Source organism: Debaryomyces hansenii (genome assembly GCF_000006445.2).
Source record: "Debaryomyces hansenii CBS767 chromosome E complete sequence".
Lineage (NCBI taxonomy): Eukaryota > Fungi > Ascomycota > Pichiomycetes > Serinales > Debaryomycetaceae > Debaryomyces > Debaryomyces hansenii.
The window spans coordinates 935,953-956,166 of NC_006047.2; the positions used below are offsets into that span (position 1 = coordinate 935,953).

General features: G+C 36.4%; 15 protein-coding genes and 1 non-coding gene across 16 annotated transcripts; 12 read left to right on the plus strand and 4 right to left on the minus strand. All coding sequences in view use genetic code 12, as the record gives it.

Annotated features, from left to right (window-relative positions):
• Positions 1-230: 230 nt before the first annotated feature.
• Positions 231-1,775, minus strand: DEHA2E11880g (DEHA2E11880p; the record flags this gene model as incomplete). Its single annotated transcript, XM_459825.1, has 1 exon — positions 231-1,775. The coding sequence occupies one exon, from the start codon at positions 1,773-1,775 to the stop codon at positions 231-233; it is 1,545 nt and encodes a 514-aa protein (XP_459825.2).
• Positions 1,776-2,784: 1,009 nt separating this feature from the next.
• On the plus strand, positions 2,785-3,066 carry DEHA2E11902g (DEHA2E11902p; the record flags this gene model as incomplete). The annotated part of the gene is made up of 1 exon (XM_002770417.1): positions 2,785-3,066. The coding sequence occupies one exon, from the start codon at positions 2,785-2,787 to the stop codon at positions 3,064-3,066; it is 282 nt and encodes a 93-aa protein (XP_002770463.1).
• A 398-nt stretch (positions 3,067-3,464) lies between these two features.
• Positions 3,465-4,967, minus strand: DEHA2E11924g (DEHA2E11924p; the record flags this gene model as incomplete). Its single annotated transcript, XM_459826.1, has 1 exon — positions 3,465-4,967. The coding sequence occupies one exon, from the start codon at positions 4,965-4,967 to the stop codon at positions 3,465-3,467; it is 1,503 nt and encodes a 500-aa protein (XP_459826.2).
• Positions 4,968-5,030: 63 nt separating this feature from the next.
• DEHA2E11946g (DEHA2E11946p) lies at positions 5,031-5,324 on the plus strand (the record flags this gene model as incomplete). The annotated part of the gene is made up of 1 exon (XM_459827.1): positions 5,031-5,324. The coding sequence occupies one exon, from the start codon at positions 5,031-5,033 to the stop codon at positions 5,322-5,324; it is 294 nt and encodes a 97-aa protein (XP_459827.1).
• A 399-nt stretch (positions 5,325-5,723) lies between these two features.
• On the minus strand, positions 5,724-6,980 carry DEHA2E11968g (DEHA2E11968p; the record flags this gene model as incomplete). Its single annotated transcript, XM_459828.1, has 1 exon — positions 5,724-6,980. One exon carries the CDS (start codon positions 6,978-6,980, stop codon positions 5,724-5,726), a length of 1,257 nt encoding a protein of 418 aa, XP_459828.1.
• Positions 6,981-7,932: 952 nt separating this feature from the next.
• DEHA2E11990g (DEHA2E11990p) lies at positions 7,933-8,838 on the plus strand (the record flags this gene model as incomplete). Its single annotated transcript, XM_459829.2, has 1 exon — positions 7,933-8,838. The coding sequence occupies one exon, from the start codon at positions 7,933-7,935 to the stop codon at positions 8,836-8,838; it is 906 nt and encodes a 301-aa protein (XP_459829.2).
• A 416-nt stretch (positions 8,839-9,254) lies between these two features.
• Positions 9,255-9,452, plus strand: DEHA2E12012g (DEHA2E12012p; the record flags this gene model as incomplete). The annotated part of the gene is made up of 1 exon (XM_459830.1): positions 9,255-9,452. One exon carries the CDS (start codon positions 9,255-9,257, stop codon positions 9,450-9,452), a length of 198 nt encoding a protein of 65 aa, XP_459830.2.
• A 631-nt stretch (positions 9,453-10,083) lies between these two features.
• On the plus strand, positions 10,084-10,239 carry DEHA2E12034g (DEHA2E12034p; the record flags this gene model as incomplete). The annotated part of the gene is made up of 1 exon (XM_002770418.1): positions 10,084-10,239. The coding sequence occupies one exon, from the start codon at positions 10,084-10,086 to the stop codon at positions 10,237-10,239; it is 156 nt and encodes a 51-aa protein (XP_002770464.1).
• A 54-nt stretch (positions 10,240-10,293) lies between these two features.
• Positions 10,294-11,097, plus strand: DEHA2E12056g (DEHA2E12056p; the record flags this gene model as incomplete). Its single annotated transcript, XM_459831.1, has 1 exon — positions 10,294-11,097. The coding sequence occupies one exon, from the start codon at positions 10,294-10,296 to the stop codon at positions 11,095-11,097; it is 804 nt and encodes a 267-aa protein (XP_459831.2).
• A 127-nt stretch (positions 11,098-11,224) lies between these two features.
• On the minus strand, positions 11,225-13,426 carry DEHA2E12078g (DEHA2E12078p; the record flags this gene model as incomplete). The annotated part of the gene is made up of 1 exon (XM_459832.2): positions 11,225-13,426. One exon carries the CDS (start codon positions 13,424-13,426, stop codon positions 11,225-11,227), a length of 2,202 nt encoding a protein of 733 aa, XP_459832.2.
• A 714-nt stretch (positions 13,427-14,140) lies between these two features.
• DEHA2E12100r lies at positions 14,141-14,214 on the plus strand. Its single transcript has one exon. It is a non-coding gene; the product is annotated as a tRNA-Val (tRNA).
• Positions 14,215-14,334: 120 nt separating this feature from the next.
• Positions 14,335-15,096, plus strand: DEHA2E12122g (DEHA2E12122p; the record flags this gene model as incomplete). Its single annotated transcript, XM_459833.1, has 1 exon — positions 14,335-15,096. One exon carries the CDS (start codon positions 14,335-14,337, stop codon positions 15,094-15,096), a length of 762 nt encoding a protein of 253 aa, XP_459833.2.
• A 249-nt stretch (positions 15,097-15,345) lies between these two features.
• On the plus strand, positions 15,346-16,584 carry DEHA2E12144g (DEHA2E12144p; the record flags this gene model as incomplete). Its single annotated transcript, XM_459834.1, has 1 exon — positions 15,346-16,584. The coding sequence occupies one exon, from the start codon at positions 15,346-15,348 to the stop codon at positions 16,582-16,584; it is 1,239 nt and encodes a 412-aa protein (XP_459834.2).
• Positions 16,585-16,696: 112 nt separating this feature from the next.
• DEHA2E12166g (DEHA2E12166p) lies at positions 16,697-17,845 on the plus strand (the record flags this gene model as incomplete). The annotated part of the gene is made up of 1 exon (XM_459835.2): positions 16,697-17,845. The coding sequence occupies one exon, from the start codon at positions 16,697-16,699 to the stop codon at positions 17,843-17,845; it is 1,149 nt and encodes a 382-aa protein (XP_459835.2).
• Positions 17,846-18,042: 197 nt separating this feature from the next.
• DEHA2E12188g (DEHA2E12188p) lies at positions 18,043-18,582 on the plus strand (the record flags this gene model as incomplete). The annotated part of the gene is made up of 1 exon (XM_459836.1): positions 18,043-18,582. One exon carries the CDS (start codon positions 18,043-18,045, stop codon positions 18,580-18,582), a length of 540 nt encoding a protein of 179 aa, XP_459836.2.
• A 169-nt stretch (positions 18,583-18,751) lies between these two features.
• On the plus strand, positions 18,752-20,104 carry DEHA2E12210g (DEHA2E12210p; the record flags this gene model as incomplete). Its single annotated transcript, XM_459837.2, has 1 exon — positions 18,752-20,104. The coding sequence occupies one exon, from the start codon at positions 18,752-18,754 to the stop codon at positions 20,102-20,104; it is 1,353 nt and encodes a 450-aa protein (XP_459837.2).
• Between the last annotated feature and the right edge of the window lie 110 nt (positions 20,105-20,214).

A 20,214-nucleotide genomic window follows, 5' to 3' on the forward strand; every position in this document is an offset into this window, starting at 1 on the left:
AATTAATACAATAAAATAAATCAAACCACGATGATTTGTGCCTGTTTTTAATATCTTTAAATAAGGAAAACCTTAACCCATGAAATTTTTTTCCGATTTTAAATATATTAGCTGAATGTTTTTCATATCTTTTTTTTAGATTTTTAAACAATTTTAAGAAGTAGAGAAGTTAAGGAATACGAGAGTAATGAAAACGCCTGAAAATAATTGACCAAAAAAAAAAATAACAATCAAGTGAAAAATTTATCCAAATCTGATAAACTAATCTCCTCGGGGGTACCAATATCCTGAGTTAAAAATCCTGATCTCACAACGTTCAACCACTTTTTATTAGAAGGGCAACCCACATTTGTATTAACTGATGAGCTCGCATTAGACTTCAATAAGGACTCAGATGATTGCGATGATGGTGCTGAAATTGCTTTAAAAGCGGCTGCATGCAAGGCAGCAGCAGCAGCAGCAGCATTAGCATTATGCGAACTAGGAGTTCTTGGGGCCCTAGGGGCAGCCGCCGCAGCGGTCAAAATCTTCGGCTTCTTATTTGAGGACAAATAAGACAAAGATTTAGAACGCTTACCATTTTTCCTGAATGAGTCGATGTACATATCATTCATATCTAAATTGATATCATTTTCTTCGTCATCATCTTCAATATCATTAAAAACCTCGAATTCTTCAAACTCTAAGTCAGATTCTTGTTGATTATTAGACGTGATCTTCTTAGATTCACTATTGGTTTCAGTTAATGAAGCTGTTACTGGTGCTGAAAAATATGGGACAACCAAGTTCGATTTATCTAAGGCACTTTCTAAAAAGGTATTTTTTGTAACTCCTAAATCAAACATTGTTTGCCTTCTTGGTTTCAAAAGGTTAGCTTGTTTGTCAGCTTCTAATGAACTTGGTTCATCAATTTTAGATGAGGAAGGACTCTCAATCTGATTATGTTGCTGTTTCTGAACTTCCATGACATTTTTAACATGTAAATGGAAATCCTCAGTTAAAAGTCCTCTATAAACATACACCATTCTTTTAGGTGATGCATCAGCCCAATCTCTAGATAAAGCATATTTAAGACTGGAATCACCCTTTTCGACTCTTTTAACATAAGCATTCAATTTAGCACTCACAAGGTTCGATGTTTTTGTTGACAAATTAGCCATGTCTGGATGTTGTTCAACTAAGATATCACAAATTTGCTTGACGGTCATTCCGCTTCCTTCAGGATCTTTCTCGTATAATATCACGAAAATTGCATACAAAACATCGTCCTCTAAAGAAGGATCGTCCTTTTGACTAGGTTTTGGTTTCTCGCCTGTAACAGGAATTGTGGTTGAAATACCTGTTGCAATGGGTGCCCTACTGGTATTCTTAGGTTTTTTCAAAGCATTAACATTTGAACCAGAAGAATTGATTGATGGAGATGAGCCTCTTGAGCTGTTCGAAGTAATGGATGTAGTCGAAGATGGTGCAATTGTTGTTGCATTCAATTTCCGATACGAGTCTGAGTTCATCAAAGAATCAGGTGAAATGCTTCTCAGGGTAGGAGACAACTCAACGGGGCTTAAACTCTTCTCTGGGGTCAATGGCTTAATATCACTCTCAGAAAGCTTCCCCTTCAAATCATCCATTGACAGCTTGAAGCCTTGAGTCATATCATTGTCAGATGAACTTGTCGACGCCGATGAATTTAAGCTCAATGTCTTGGGGTTGAAAGCCGGGGATGCGGGAGTTGAAGTAACTGGAAATCCAAGAGGTCTTCTATCTGCCAAAGCCATATCTTTTCTGTAAGTTTTGTAACACTTGTAAATTTATAAATACTTGCAAATTATGGATTTAAACAAGTAAAGTTATTGGAAACAACGGTTCATGTAATTTGAAGGATGGAATATTTATAAATTTTTAATTATAATGTAATTGCTAAAACCAAATTCTTAGTTTTACTGTTATGACAAAAATCTTTTGATGGAAGGGTAATAAGTTATAAAAATAATTAAATATTATAAACAAATCCCTGTAATAACACTGATAGTCTTGATTTCTGCTTTGTATTAAAACAAAAACCTGGTAAAAAAAATGTTAAAAACGAAAGAAAAAGAAAAAGAAAAAAAAAAAGGTCTATAATAAACATTAATATTAATTATCCTTATGAGAAGAACGTTCAACTATATTACTTATAGTGTTCTCTTTGTAGTTGGCCCCAAATATACTAGATAAATCCAAGATTTCTATTTTCACCTTTTTTTTTCAACCCCTTATTAACAAAGTCAAAACAAAGAACCCTGGTACTTAAAAGTATACATTTACCTCGTAATATCCAAATAGTAATCATACATTTTCTTTCGATAGATCTATGTATCTTTTTCTTAACCTATTGTAGAAAAAGGATTAATGGTTCCGATTAAACAGGGATTGCTTAAATTTTCAGGTGTAATTTTCAGATGTCGCAAAGTGAATTTTTACTCTCCAAACAGCAGTCACGATAACAGTTCTTTTTCTTTTGATTTATTATTCGTTCAGGTACACTCTGTCTCTCTACGGTCTACTTTACAATGGGAACATCTACATCTATATTATGATGTCTCTGTCGTGTTTCTTGCTCCCAGGGCGCTTTCTAATTCCTCTTGTATGGTTCTAAAGTTGACACGAACACATATGCCGTAGGGCCGGAACCGCTCTTATTAGAATATTTGCCAGCACAACCAATATTGATTCGTAACTACCCTAGCTCTACAAACTACTAGTGATCTTCATGGGAGATCCTCCTGAGGTCTCATATCATCCAAAATGTTACTCCTATTGCAATATCAAAGCTGTATTCGAGAGCCATCTGATAAATATTGCAACCATTTTAGGCGCGCAAAGAACTTTTTCCAGGTGCCGATAAGAAAAACAAGCTACATAAATATAGATAAGTACATAGACGTGTTAAAGATACTTAAATTACGTGCAAATTTCCATCCGGAATGGATACGCCATCCTGGATTTATATCTATTCGAAGGACTCATAAGCGACTACCTTCATCTATTCCAGTTTCACTAGTATCTGCATGGATCTACAAATCATGAAATACTGTCGTGTAAGTACCAAATCATAACAATTTCGTTGCAACAAATTGTGAATTAAATATCGCGATAAGTAGGTCACAATATTATCATATGACATAAGAGGGCTGAGACCTGTAATTTGCAGCTATAAGGTAGTTCACACATAGCGTAATATTAACCGACGGTTGACGGTTAAAATTTGACGAAGGAACACAAAATCAAATACGGCTAAAAGGCACCATTTGCAGCTTAATATGCTAAATTAGGATAATTTATGCTTAATTATGTTTAATTGACCTAATTCAGGCTATATTGAGGTACCAATGTACTACCACATGCATCCCACAGTTTCTAAAATTGGATGCGGACAATGGAGTTACGTACGAAGAATAGGCTGTTGTATTCATTATGAAGAACGACTAATCTAAAATTAGAGAACCTTTGATAGCCAAATCTATGGCTTTTTTACATTTTTCGAAATCATCATGCCAATAAGAGTCCTGGTAGACACTAGACAATGAGTCGCCGGATGGGGGTATGAACCAGTAGTTCAAAGCAATGTGGACGTTGTCCTTATTCTCGGCTACAGTGTCGCTGCCAAAACTGGATACTTCGTGGAACCATCCAGTAGGCAAGTATAGCATTTCGCCGGGTTTCAACCATACGGTCAACCTAGGGGTGTCCAAAAACCCCGGAAAGTGTCTGTTACTGAAATTAATAAGCTCCAGGCGTTCATGTGCGCTCAATTCGTCGAGGTGCAATAGTACAGGTGGAATTTGAGAGAAACTAGGGGGATTTATCGGTTTATGGTCGAATTTCGATTCCTGCTTATTGATGATAGTCAATAGTTCCTTTTTCGCTTCTGGATCTACGTCTTCATGGTCTAATTGCCATTTGGCGACTTCCCGCACCATGGCACCATCTTCTCTGACGTGACTCCATGTTGGTGCCTTCTCGTCTCTGTGGTAGTCAATGACCCCTGAATTGTAAACTTTATATATGGTGCCAACAGTAGACAACTTATCTGCATCATACGGACAAAATAATGTAAATCGCTTTGATCCAGAAACCAAGATGTAGAGATTATCCGCATGGTCATGATGCAAACCGGACGAACTTCCATTTCCCGGGATATACTTGCTAGAGAGGTCACCAAGGTTCTCTGGTTTCTGACTTGGTTTAGAGTAGCCCATCCATATATTCATCTGCTGTGGAATCAACATGGATAATAAGGATGGGGTGTGAGGTAGCTTGTTGTACATGTTTGCCAAAGGAGGCTGAAATAATTGACGAATTCGTTCCCGTATTTCTTCTTCTTCCATCTCGTCGTCTGATTCCTGAAAATCATCTTGCAAATTGCTCATATCTATGGACCCAAAAGAGGAATCAGATTCCGAGCCGTCCTCCTGTTGAAAGAGTGGCTCTACTTCTTCTCCGTCTTCCTCTTCACTATCTCCGCACTCCTTTTCGTCCTCCTCAATCTCCTCCTCTAATTCCTTATCAGAGTCGTCACTACCGTGCGAATTGTCAGAATCACTGTCGTTCTCGTACTGAGTCGTCAAATAATAATCGGCCTCGCCTTTGTCAAACTTTTCCACCAATTCGTCCAATCCCATGCTAACTCGCTCGAGATTGCTTCCGAACCCTCCCTTATATCTCTTTTCCACCTTCAACTTACCATAGTATCCCAATAACCCCACCAAATTGTCGATGCGGAAATCATTAATATCAATTTCCTTGATGCAATTTGTGAATTTAACCGGTCTTCTAGGTTTGACGTATCTTTCATAAAACTCCTCCAGATTTAAACTTTCTACTTCAATTTGTTGTATGAGCTCATTATCTCCACTTATCCTGTATTTCGTATACTCATGGCAAGCATGTGCTACACTGTGGTTGTGTTTGGTCTTCTTAATTCCCATACCCTATATCTGCTTCTTATTGCGCTTTTTTAACTTTTTTACTATTATACTACTTAATGTATTATGCATTTGCCCAAGTATAATTTCTGTATAAGCGATGATCTTCATCAAAAAATTATGCTCTCGCACGAAAATTATGTATTCCAATTACAGATTAATGTGATTAGGGGGTATCTTGAACAAGAAAGGCAGCAATCGGGATTGCCTGTCGAACAAATCTTAATTTCTACCCGTTTAGAGAAAATCGGCATTTTATTATATATCAATGTCGCACATGCTATGTGCATAATGCGAAGGTTAATTTCACCTCCTTCCGCTAAATTAGAAACCTTTCGTCCACTTCGTAGCACACTTTAGATGTCGATAAAGATGGTCCAGACTGACATTCTGAATTCATTCAACCGTAGTTTATTTCAATAATAGTGATACATTGTCAGGGTGTCTGCATTTTCAGGAAACAAGGGATTGGAGAAAGGAGGCATTTATTGAAATAGTTGCAAACTTGTTCACATGGATACCTGTATTATATAATCTGCATAGATACCAAATCCCGATATGAAGAATTTACGTAGATAACAAAGACCAATAATTATTAAAAGTTCGGACAGTTAGACGGATTTAACAAGATAATGGTACACGAAGTAATTATGGATGTAGATACAGTATGAAAATATTATATGAAAAATATATTAGTTTGCAAGAAAATGAATATGAAAATCTAATAATGAAATAATGATAATGAGATGATAATGCAATTTAAGAGATGTAGAAAGCTGGCTTTCTTGCCCTTAATTTTTTATTTGGAGATTCCACAGAAGTGTCATCATCGATTGATCTTTTTCTGCCATGAAAAAAGTTGGCTGTAGTTGTAATAGTAGGCATATGCAATGGGGGATGAATATCCACCGGTGACCTGGCAGGAAACGAGTCAAAAGATAAGTTCTCTGGCGAAGCTTTTGGCGACGGAAGCAATTCGCTGGTAGTTGAGGAAATGGAATGGTTGTATGAGTGGGTGTTGGTCGGAACTTGAGCAGGTGAGTGCGGTGGAAGTTGAATTCTGGGGGATATGTTATTGGAAACAGGTGTCCTTGGAAAGTTAGCGTAACATGAGCTTTGGGACGACTGTTCATGGATTTGAAATTTCGGGGTGATTGGTGTGATGTTGGCGTTGCGATCGTTGACGTAGTGTATCATGATCTTCATTAATTTGAGAGATGGTCCAGTTTCACTGAAGTACTTTAACTTCAACGAAGGAGGTGGACATTTCAATATCTTCAATAAATTCTTGTAAAATGAGTTGAATGATGCGAGATCAAAGATGGAATCTTGGTCCAAGTACGAATTGAGATGCTTCAAGGCACTCTCCAACTTGATAGGAACCTTACAAATAAGCAAACTAGTCAATAGTCCTCCCAATGCTATTTGTGATGAGTTATTGTTGAAATAGATGTTTGGGTAAAACTGAATCAATTCACAGATGTACACGGCCATGGTCTTGACATTATTCTTGTTGGCAGGCGACGACTCAATAAACTTGGTTGAGTCCAACATGTTGATGTAGATCTCTATAAACTGGTCGAACGTAGGGTTACTGATCAACCAGTTCAATGACTTCAACACATGATTCTCCATTTCCAAAAAGAGCTTCTTGTCATAGCAGTTACAGCACATCTTGCACAAGTCGAACAACGACGGTATCTTGAACTTGGCATCCAAATTCTTGCAACTGATCCAGAGACTTGTCAAACCCAACAATTGGTAATGCTGCTTCTTCACAATCCTGGTGGAGCAGTATCTGTCAATTAAGTTCACTGTAAGTGGAAACGTCGACAACGACAAATTCAACTTACTGATCACGTCCATCAAAAAGTCAAGCAATAATGGCCTCATCTTTAAATTGATTTCTGGTTGTTGTTGTATCAACGATAAATTGGGGGAGGTAGTACTTTGTATCGAACTCAAGTGGTATAGAATATCTACCTGATATTCATCTATATTTAATCGTTGTTCCATAGTGGCTGTATGTAACAGACAGAGGTTAAAATGTTTTTTAGGTGTAAGATGTATGAAAAACTTTGATGAAACGAATGAATGTACAATTAAACTGAATTAATCATAGAGACGTATAAAGAATTAAAGATGTCGTTACAATCACTTCACTTCCTCAAATTAAAGTTTTATGATTTACGTCCTTATATATATATTCAAGTTGTCCATCAGTTCTACCTCTGCAACCAGGATTTTCTGATACGCTCCTATTTTTCACCTTACTGCTGTATACACTCCTCGCATTTGACTTCATTCATCATAATGTCGTTGGGACTAAGTATATTGACTCTTAGCATAATTTTGAGAGAGGCGAAGACTGCATGCAAACCACTGTAAAGCAATAGACATTGAAAGAAAATAACCTGAGGCTTCTTACAATAACACCACGCAACCATGGTAGCATCGTGGAAACTATACCCATTGGTCGATGGTTACTACGAGCAAATAATGTCGTGAAGTTTATTTCGGTTATCTAACCAAGAAATAAATTTATGACGGGTCGAGGGTGGCCATGCATGTATGCTAGTAACACCACCAACTATGGCCCGGAAGGTACTAGTGCGACGGTAGAAATATTACACCTCCTTGTGGTTGAGGGAGGGAGGCAGAAACATAATATGCACTACCTACCTGAGTAGTCGTGTGCATAGTACGGAGATTCGCCTGTGGCATGAGATCGGTGTTACTCTGGCATAGAATTTTCAGGACATTCCATTTCTTTTTCAAGGGCCATTTCAGATGAATAAAAGGCTCACGATTACATAATCAGTCGACTAGGATTTTTTTTTATTTTTCAGTTTCCACATAGTATACTACGGACATAGAATATAGAACCGTAAGTTTCCCGCATATAGGGTTGAAGTGCCAGGGCGACAGAAAAGACAGAATTTAGGACGTTAACAGTTTTACTAATGCAATGAGTGAACTTGAAGCTACAGCTACAGAGTCCCGGGATGAGATGATACAAAGACATAAGGCGGAACAGAAAAATTTGGTGGCCACCATTACGGGAATGAAGAAACAGGCGACTAAGAAAACTAGGAAGGCCGTGATGAGCAAGTGCAACGAGCTCCAGGAGAGTTTGAATCAAAAGCACAAGACAGAGTTGAACGAGCTTGACGGGAGCGCAACAGATGGTGCGGAGGACGAAATAAGGCCCGAAGACTTGCTCGCGCAAATGGAATCCACCACGATTCACGATGCTAACAATGCTGAGGAGAAGAAACCGCCGGCTCAACCATCCACTAAGGATGCACTCCAAACTAAAAGAAACAGACAGAAGGAACGGTTAGCCAAACGAAACGCTAAAATTGAGCAGATGAGGGATGAAGCCCGAAAGGAGTCGGAGAACGATGTCGACTACCGAAAAATCGAACAGGAGTCGATGCAACATATAATTGAACGGGGTAATTTAACGGTTTACGAAATTAAGCCCGATGGGCATTGCTTGTTCGCTTCGATCCAAGACCAGTTGACCCGCAGACACTCCAACGAAGTGTCAATCCAGCAATTGCGTGAGACTGCTGCTCGCTACATAGAGACTCACCCCGATGATTTCATCCCATTTTTATTTGACGAAGCCACCAACTCCTTACGAGATCTTACGGACTACACGAAAGAACTAACCACCACGGCCATGTGGGGTTCGGACATGGAGATAATGGCATTAGCTAACGAATTCGACTGTCCCATCACAGTTTTGATGGCCGGCGGTGCTCCTATAACCATCAACCCAGAGGGTGCAAATACGGAGTTAAAATTAGGGTTTTATAAGCACTCTTTTGGATTGGGCGAACACTACAATTCCTTAAGAGACATTTAATTGTATTGGGTTTAATTATAGACATTTTTAGTAGATTATATAAGCCCCATTTATGATGTAATTAGACGTTAAATTCAGGTTTTATTCTCGTATTTATATTATTGTGAGACATAATATCTTTACGGATCTATCCGATATTCGACCTATTGTACAACATTTAGGCGTATTTGTAACAAGCAATTACCATTAAGATCGTAATAGCAGTGCCGCTCTATAGTTTACCAGAATAGGAATTGTTGCAGGGATCGTTGACAACAAAGGGGTGATATATACTATTGTCCTTCGCCTCGTAGGCTGTCTGGCCAGCTTATAGCAAGCCTACTTAATATGTATTACGCTTTTCAAACAATGTTGCTTACATCAACTGAATTTGAAAGATTGTTATGTTGACGATTATAGCTGTGTCTTAGTCCCTAATGGTCTGGGCACCTCACTTCTACTTTAAAACATCGTCAAAACTCGACAATAGCTACGGTATAGGGGATCCTAACAAGGTTCAACTGGCGCTCAAAACGTGCGATGGAAATTTTGAAGGACGAACTTTCGAATACTCTGCCACCATGTTAGATACCGCGGTTACCAAATATATGGCTCTGCCTCAAAATATTCCCTAGATAGTTATAGTCCAATTCCAACCCCAAACGTGCAATATATATGTCTCTTTTAAGAATATAGGACGCTTAAATGCTAAAGAGATACTTTCACCTCCCTTGCATATTTATCGTTAATTCTATTCGAATTTGCCCAAATCTGGTCACTGTCACTAACGAATTTCCTTTCGCGGATAAATTAGAATTTTTATCGTCTATTGATAAACTCCGGGTGCAAGGTTTAAAAATGTCGCGCATGTAAGTTTACCCCCACTAGAACCTCTATTTTCAGGATGTCCTTATACGAAAATAGATCTCCGATTGTTCCTCGAAGAAATACAATAGGGCTTCCTTACATTGTTCCATTGACAATCCCCAATCTGGTGGGCAAGCGTTTTAGCGGCTTTATATCTATCTAAATGAGAAACGGCACATTGTAACATGAATTAAACAGCCATAGTTTACTAATAGCGGGGTCGTAAAGAAAATTATGTAGCTTGTGCTTATTCGAAAGATAGATGGCCCAAGGCATCAAGTATTTCAAAAGTAGGTGAATAACACTCTGCTATTGTACAATAAATATAACAATAAAACAATTTGGCAACATATACTATCGACGTATGACAGCCTAATTGTTGTCAGGGAAGTTGAGGGCATGCTGAGGTCAACGGCATTTACGATTAAATCCTTATTTTACAGGACGACAACGGTATCCCAAGCAAAAATAATTGATGTGGTTACAAAATGGTGGCAGAATTATTTTAGTGTTTTTCACGTGATTGATGATGTAGCTTTTTTTTTTTTTTATTAAATTCTTCTAGATGACTATATATGTACACCACTCTATATTACTAGAACAATAAATATGGGTTGGTTTTGGGCTGATAAAAACGTAGGTAAACAAGGAGCTAAATGTCCTGTTGATCATAATTCATTCAAAAAACAAGAAGCTTCGGAAAGTGCGTGTCCAATAAAACACTCTCCTTTAGTAAGCGAATGTCCTATCAAGGATAACGATGAAGTCTTGAACCCTCTTAATAACATGCCAATGGCCATTTCATCAGAAAAGGCACCGGGTCAGAAGATATCCTTATCTACAGAGAGAACTATTTCTTCTATCCCTCGAGGCGAACTGGATGACCAGGGGCTCTGGGAATACCCATCGCCACAACAAATGTTGAATGCGATGTTAAAAAAAGGTAAAGGTCAGGGTATTCCTGAAGATGCAGTGGAGTCGATGGTGGATGTCCATAACTTCTTGAATGAAGGAGCTTGGCAGCAAATCCTAGAATGGGAACAAAAATATACCGAGGGGACGAAAATAGAGCCAAGATTGTTAAGATTTACTGGAAGACCACATGATTTATCTCCTAGGGCATCGATGTATCTCTGGTTGGGGAAGATCTTTCCCGATACGTTCAATACTCAACCACCATTCGACAGACATGACTGGACCGTGTTGAGGTCCTTGGGAAGGACTCAAGGTTGGGAACAAGTCAGATACGTCATTGATTATTATGGTGCTCCAGATGATGAAGAAACAGGAATGCCGGCATTTATCTTGGACACAAGACCTGCATTGGATAATCCAACGAACGCATATGACAGATTTACTCATTGGTCTAAACCTCTCTGGAAAAGAGCAATGGGTGAGTTTGACGATTTGTAATGCGTACATTATGGCTTTGTACATTCTATTATTCGTGGATGCTGCTAACTGTGTATTTATATGAATTCCGAATATAAATAATTGTAAATATAAACTTTAACTATATACAAGTTGTATCTAATTAACATTAATTAGACTTATTAATTTCATGTAACAAATTTGAAGGGAACTTATACTTATCAGTTAATGAGCGAAGAATTTTTGGTAATTCGTATCCCAATTCGCTATTTGTTTTATCAGCCATCTCATTAATCAAAAATTGAACCTGTTCGGTTTTACCCTTCTTCAAGAAATGAGAGAGTAAGAAATAAAAGGTATAATAATTTGGCTGGATCTTCAAGTTCAACTTAGATTGTTCCTTGAATCTCAAATAGTAATTCAAAGCTAAATTTTCATGTTTGGCTAATAAAGATTTAATCATTAAATTCCAAATCCTGGCATCATTTCTCACTGCTTTGATGTATTTGTCAAAAATGGTTTCGGCATTACCGATTAATCCATAATCTAATTCACCCTTCATCATTGATGTCATAGTCTGGGGTGAAAGTTTATTCTTCTTGGAAATATGGTCGTATAAAACTCTTGCTGCGGCTAAATTAGTACCGTCTTTAACCAATCCATCAATTAAAGTAGCAAGAGTATATTCATTAATTTGAAGACCATTAACACCTGCATTCTTAAAGCTGGATAATAATTCTTGGATATCTGGAGCAAAACCCTTTTCACGATGCAATTTGAAATATAAATCGATTACGATTGTATAGGTACCGACCTCATCAGGTATGTTATATTGTTTCATAAACTTCAAAATACCATCAACAGCTTTATAATTCTTGGCCTTAGCATAATGATTAATAAAGGAATTCATTGCAGTTGTTGAAGGAACATAGTTTGATCCATTAGCCATTAATTCTTTCAATTTTTCCTCGGCTTCGGTAATTCTTTTATTTAACAAAAGTCCAATTAAAATATTATTATTGGCAGTATGGATAACTTTTAAGGAACCCTCACCGTCTGTACTATATTTGTTCAAAAACTCATCAACTTTATCAAATCTGTTCAAGTTTGCAAAACAGCCCACAATGATCGATAAGGTCTTAGGGGTTAATTCAGTATCATTACCAATGATAGTTTCAACAGTCCTCTCGATGTTATTGATAGTTGTGTCTCTTTGTTCTTTCGTAAATCCACGAATATAGCTAGGATGTCCCATTGATCTGATGACGAAGTCCCAAGAAGCTATACTTGGCTTTTCAATACCATTCTGAATCATTTGTTGGAAAACTTGGAAAACTTTAGAATGCACTTGACATTCATAGTAACCGTTCATTAATCTAATTAACGTATTTTCATTTATTGGTTTATTGTTTTTAACTGAGGCATCTTGCATTTGTTCATAGACCCTATTAAGTAAATTAGCATCGGAATGAATTATAGCATTGTTAATCTTGTTAATGATAATAGATCCATTAGGGTCCAATGATTCTAGATTGAAAGCTTCCAACTTCTTCTCGAACAATTGAAAGTCTTTGCTCAATGACTTATTTAAGCCTAATGACATAATAGATCTCTTAATTTGAAAGATTTCTGGTAATTCCTCGGTTTGCAATAATTTCAATGCATCTTTGAAATCATATTTAAGGTCTTGTAATAAGCACGATTGAACGTATGCATAGTAGGCAAGATTCTTAATATCATGCTGATTGAAGCCATTTTCTCTTAAAACCCTATACATCTTGAAAACGTATGGATTATTAGAAATCTTGGAATATTCAATGAATTTTACCCAATAATGCAAAACATTTTCATACATCACCTTTCTGTCTTCACCACTCTTTAATTCGTGGACCATGGCCTTAGTGAAATGATACGCATGGGCAACATTATACGAAATGAAAATATCCAAAATTTCATTGACTGATCTGTTGGTATTATACGACGGATCTAAAGATTTATCTATAATCGACGCTAAAATTGGCTGGAAAATAGAGAAAATGGTCTCATCACTAAGACCTTCTACCTGTTGAATTTCACGCAAATAGCTTAATCCCTCTTCCAAAATTTCAATAGATTCTGTCAAATCATTACTCGATGAGTTGACGGATGCACGAATCTGGCTACTAATGTCCCTTAATTTGTTATTTACAGGTTTGAACTTCGATGCCTTTCTTTTTCCTTGAAAAGGTTGTTTTTCGTTCACGACTTTAACTTCATTATTTGAAGTTTGAACAGTTGATTGGAAACGACTACCTACCAAAACTTGAGCTCTAGTCCTAAGAATGCTGGACCTAGGCAAGTTCTTATACACTAATTGTCTTAAGGGAATCATATCTCTACCTATTGGTTCCACAAGATGCAAGAGTAATTAGGAATAGCACAATATTTTAATGGCCGACCTCGAATTTTTCAAGCGGTCTTGTGTATGCGAAAAATTTTTCTACTGGGCACTAAATAGTCTACAATTAAAATAAATGATTTGATTAGAATTTCTTGTATTAAACGTATATGATCTTCTATATGCTAATAATATCCACCAGTGGATAGAGCTATTTGTAATTGCCTTCAAAAAATCACTAAATATTGTTAGTTGGCTGCACAAACGGGTAATTATCTCTTACGAGCTATATTTTAAAAATCAAGAAAATCCAGTATTCTTTAAATCAGTTGTCTAAAAACGTCTTATCATGAAACAGATTAATCAATTGAGCTGGGTTTAAGATGGAGTCCTTCGGACTCGTTATCATCATAAAGAATTAAGTTTAATTTTTTGATCTCAAGCCACTAAAAGTAACTATCGTAGTAATAATACATACTCCTTAATACTTTAAGACTAATAAAATAGAGAAACAAAACTTTGAATTATGTTTCAATTTAATATTAATATAAAACTTAAGAAAAAGAACTTTAACTAAGAAAAAGTTTTTAAATAGGCATCAACTGCAAAGAACTCGAAAAGTAAGTCGTGTATATAACATTACGATACGTAAACATTACGGTACATATCATAATATTTAATTTCGCAAAATAATAATTTATAAGAAATGGTTTCGTGGTCTAGTTGGTTATGGCATCTGCTTAACACGCAGAACGTCCCCAGTTCGATCCTGGGCGAAATCATTTTTTTTCTTCATCAAATTTTTATCTATCAATGTTTGTAATCACAACTTGTAACTGTAATAACTTATATTCATTTTAATTCACAGATATAAATATAAACTTGATCTAAATACCAAGTTCATGCAAGAATCCAGTACTAAACATGTGGTTAAAGAAGATAATATAACAAATAATGGTGAAAATGAAAATAATGGCATAACAGAGCCATTACTATTCTTTAATTATCATGAGTTTCTAACTGAGAACTATAATGTTCACCCTTCTTGTCGCCACAATTCCAAAGCAAGGTCTATAGTTGTGAATCATTTTCCTAACAACCATGTTCCAATTGATTCTTCCATGTATAGTGATACAAGGATCGTTAGGATCCCAAGAATATTCAACACTATACAGTTATCTGATATCATCCCGCAGTTTTCAAATTATACTCCTGGTACCGAGCCAGCAGCCATAAATGATCAACAAGGTTTCACTTTCAAACCTGTTGGTATATATGACAATAATTCGTTTGGTGAGACATCTGTTACCCCTTTAGTACCAGGTTATATGACCGAGGAAGAGTTTCATACTATAATAGATAACATAAATAAATATCTACACGAAGCATTCAGCCCTTACAATGTCTGGAATTTGTTTGACAGCATCCTTGATCTACTTAGTGCCAATTTTTATAATAAAATAGTTAATAACTTTCTAGTGGACACTTATTCCAAACGTAAGTTACTCGAGCTAGAAATGTATATTGAAAATGATATCAATTTAGGAATGTTTGCCAGTAGGCCTGGCTTAAAAATCCTTTCACCAAGAAAGAGTGGATACCTATCAGTATGTATCGATTATTATAATCTGCATCAGAACCATTGTACTAACTATCTAGCTTGATATCCAAATTTTAAAACCTCAATGAAGCAGAATGAAGATTATAACAAACCTAACTATTCAAACATTAATGACTCTAATTGTATTCTACAATCATAAATAATAATTTCGAAGTAACGTCAGTACATAATTTCGTATTTCCATTATGTACTACCTCATCACTAGTAAGCGCACTAGAACCATGAAATAAATGATAATTATTCTCCTTTGAAACTATATAATAAATATATGTTCAAGTATAAACCCAGAAGTATGAATGGTGTATTTGCAATTGAAAAGCCGTCTGGGATTACATCGTCTAAATTCATAGGTGATATTCAGGCTCTCTTCACGCAATCAGAAATTTTTAAAAACGATCTAAACGAAGCGAAGACCAAAGCAGCCCAAGCTTTAGGAACTGATAAAAAATGGTCCAAAGAAAGAATAAACAAACGAGTAAAGTCGTTGAAGGTCAAGATTGGACATGGGGGTACCTTAGATCCAATGGCAAGTGGTGTATTGGTTGTTGGTGTTGGATTAGGGACTAAAAAATTACAATATTATCTTAGCGAATGCAATAAAACTTACGAGACGAAGGCATTATTGGGTATTTCGACAACTACTGGAGATGCAGAAGGTGAGATCATTACCAAAAATCAAGTAAGTCACATAACTCAAGAAATGATAAAGGAAACTGCTCCAAAATTTATTGGTGATCTTAAACAGACACCGCCTATATTTTCAGCATTGAAAATGAATGGTAAGCCATTATATGACTATGCGAGGGAAGGAATCCCATTGCCAATGCCTATAAAGGTAAGGCAAGTCAAGGTCTTCGATGTAAAAGTACATGATGAAGATTCATTACGCACCGACCATGAGTTTCAGACATTGAAAAGTGAATTGGATGAACAAGGTAATCCAAAAGAGCATGAGTTGTCAAACAATCCTACTTTGAATGATTCACCTTTGTATTTCTCGGAGCAATACTTGTCAAAGGCGGAGACTGAGGGTTTGCCTAAGGAAGTTGGTAAACCAAGGTCGTTGGCTGATGATTCGCTTCCTGAAAAATTACCATTAATTCATTTGACTGCTGATGTCTCCTCTGGTACATACATCAGAAGTTTAGTAAGTGATTATGGTAGGGCTTTAGAGTCTTCGGCATATATGGTCGAATTGATACGAGTAAGACAATCCGAATGGCAGTTAGGAAAAAATGTATTTAAAATATCAGATTTTGAAAATAGAGATGAAAGAATTTGGGGACCTGTTTTAAAAAAGGTCTTGGATAGCGATCATGATATCGATGTTCTGAAAGAATTGAATGATTTTTCTGAAAAAATTGCTCCCTTGCTTGAGCGTGAACAAGAAGTTATAGAAAAGTTTGGTGATGCTAACAAGCAAGACAAAGAAGCGCATGTTGCAGATACTACAAGTATAGCAAACACAAACACGACTGAGAGAGACGCAGAAATTCCAAAGAAAAGAACAATTGACGAAATAGAAAAATAAGTAGTATATAAAATATTATAATGTAAGGAATTTTTTTGTACAAGTCGCATTGAGCTCTTCAGAATACTATTTATGATTAATGGTCCCTAAATTTTATAGGCATAGAGATATAATGAGATTAATTGGTCCAAGTTTCAAATTAACGATAAGAAATTTTTCCTTCTGTCGTCCATTATCAGGGATTTATACGAAAACCTCCATAAATCCAGTCAATTTTCAACTTTCACCACCAACCAAATTTGCTCCCAAATCATTACTTTTGTTATCTACGCCATCTTTGCTTACACAACTGATAGAGGAGTCAATTCATTTATATCAAGATAATGGAATACAAGTTATAGCTGCTGGAATAGATTGTATGATTCCCAATTCTCATCGTCATGGTGTTTCTGAAATGTGGCTTGACAAATACATTGAAATCAATGATTCGGTAAAATTAGAAGAGAGAGACGATATAAACAACCAACCAAAGGAAAGGGATGGGGTACATGTGGTTAAGGCCAGCAAAAACTGGAAAAATATTGATTCTAAGTTTTCAATCAGTATACATCCAGATTTGAAGATTGATTTAAACCTTGCAAATACAATTTTTTCGACTACGAATTTAGTGACATTATTTTATTTCCAGCCAAGCCACTTGGGTGAACAAAGTAATTCAGGTCAAACATTATGTGATTTAAGAGTGACATTGCCTGCTGATTTGTTTAAGGAATCTCCAAAAATCGAATCAAAAGATAAGTGGACGCAATTGCATGATTCGAACTCTGAGCCATTAATTATAACAAGCTGTACTGGTAACTTAGTGAAATTAATCAATAAAAAGTCTGCTGCTGGATTTTTGGAACAAAATGATCGCTTAATGAGTATCGGTTCTAAAGACACCCAAGTATTCGTTAAAATATATAAAAAAGGTCTGAACATTGCACAACGTTTTAAGGTAATTGCAGGAGGTGGTGAATGGGGAACTAAAGCCAATATACTTGCCATTTCACCTGAGGCTGAACTAGACGTGGGTGATAGAATTGAGTTTTTTATGTTGACTCCAGAAGATAGATTTTCTACTACAGCCAAATTTGATGATGCCTCATTATCGCATAAGCTTACCTTTGAATGTTCTTATGAAGAACGCTCCTATGGGCTTAACAATAACGATGATACAGTTGTCATGGAAAACGTATTTGGCTGTGGATCAGAAAATGGATTCATGTATAATAATATTCAACACGTATCTGCCGGGGAAAGTATATCCATATCATTATAAGTCTTGTAAATACTATTAAGTACTACAAAAAACTAAATACTATAATACAATCGATAGGTAACATTTTAATTAATACTAACTCCATCAACTCCTCCGTTTACGCAACCTGAAAATATGTGTTGCGATTTATAAGTTTATGGGGTTAGATTTATTTCAATCTTTTTACTTCTATATTAATTGTAATCTAAATTTTCGCTATGATTAAATATATCAAAGGTGATCTATTTACACATACCCCATCTAGTCGTTCGGCTATTTCAATCTTTGCTCATGCTTGCAATTGTCGTGGTTCATGGGGTGGAGGAATAGCTACAGTCTTTTATCGAAAATTTCCTTCCGCCTACAAAATATATGCAGATTATTGTAGCACGCATGCAGATGACCCATCTAAGCTATTAGGGACAACTCTATTGATTCCTTCGAGTTCTAGTGATCCTGGTAATGAAAATGGTCAAAAAATAGTTTATGTAGCGTGTCTTTTTACAAGTGATTTTTACGGAAAGAAGAAGTTAACCCCTGGCGATATAGCTGCCAATACTGACTTATCGATGAAGGATTTGGATACCCAATTGGAACTGCTCAAAGAGGAAAAAGAGATCGAATCTACAGATCAGGGTGAGGTGGTTGTCAATATGCCAAAAATAAATGCTGGTCTTTTCGCCGTTCCATGGGAAATTACAGAAGATGTGTTAAATAAATTCAACAACCTCCATATCAATGTATACGTGGTAGATTAGGCGTTTCCGTTTCCGACAATAGACATTTTTCTTGGAACTTCTCATCGCAGTTTTACCGGATGAAATTTTGTTTGGGGTATATATAAATAAATATGGTTTTAACAAATATATTAACGAATAGTATTGCGCTTAAGTAGATTATAGATGATATAAGGCATACGTGGGTAATATGACTGGTTTGTTTTCATTTGACGAGGAGAAACTCGCCAAGGATTTCAATGATACCATAATAGAAGACGAACTTGACCCGAATGAGCTAGATGCAAAACCTTTCGATGGTAATATACTCCAAGTCCATACTGAAACAACATTTCCAAGAAGAAAGTCGTCGGTCTACAGAAGGTTATCAATTAAATCGGCAGCTTCGGTAACGTCCCAGGATTTCATAATTCCGGCAAATTATCAATATTCAGATGAAGGAAACCCTGAATCAAATGTGTCTAAACGTAGAAAAGTATTAAGTGATTTTACACCTATAAAAGTTTTGGGAAAGGGAGCATATGGGAAAGTTCATTTGGTACAGGATAGACATAACAAGAGGCTATTTGCCCAAAAACAATTAAGAAAACCAACTATTAATATACATGAAGAGCAAGGTGACATCCACACAAAGCATGTCAAGCGGACTATTTCCGAAAGGAAAATTCTAACCAATATCACACATCATCCAAATATCGTGAAATTGTTCTATGCGTTGCAAGACTCAGACAAGTTTTATCTCATTTTAGAATATATTCCGGGAGGTGAGTTGTTCCATCATTTGACGTCAAACAACTCGCTCGGGAATGTTTTCAAAGAAGAAGATGTTGCATTTTATGCAGCGCAGATGGCTCTTGGCTTGAAGCACTTGCATGAGTTAGGGATTGTCTATAGGGATTTGAAGCCAGAGAATTGCTTGTTAAATAGTGCTGGCCATTTAGTATTAACAGACTTTGGCCTCTCCAAAAGTATAGGAGAAGACCCCGAAAACAGCTGTAAGTCCATCATAGGCACGCCTGAATACATGGCTCCGGAGATTTTGAAAGGAGATGAATATGATTACCTGGTCGACTGGTGGTCTTTGGGTTGCGTCATATACGATATGATGACTGGCAAGCCACCATTCACCGGTAACTCACATAAAGTCATCCAAGATAAAATAATTAAGAACAAATTGAAAATGCCCTTTTACTTTTCCATGGATGCGAAGGACCTTTTAAACAAATTATTGAACAAAAACCCTGCCAAGAGATTTCCTGTTGACGAAAAATGGTCCATATTTGAAAGCCATAGGTTCTTCCGCAAACTAAACTGGAAATCCTTAAAAGCCCAAGACGATTCCTGCAATCCCCCCATTATTCCGGTCATTACAGATCCTATATTGGCTGAGAATTTTTCAGAAGAGTTTACAAGTATGGCTATTAGCGATTTTGGTGGAGATCAAGGTATAAACATACCTCACAATTCGGACTACAATATAAATTATTCGTTCAAAGGCTTTAGTTACACGGCTAGTAATAGTTTTGTAGATAGATTTTGTTAGCATATATGGGCCATAAATATAAAAACGTACAACCACAAAGTATGGTCGTGTGTGGACATAAATCTAAATGAACACCTCAAGATAATGAAAGATCAACTTAGACATTAAGA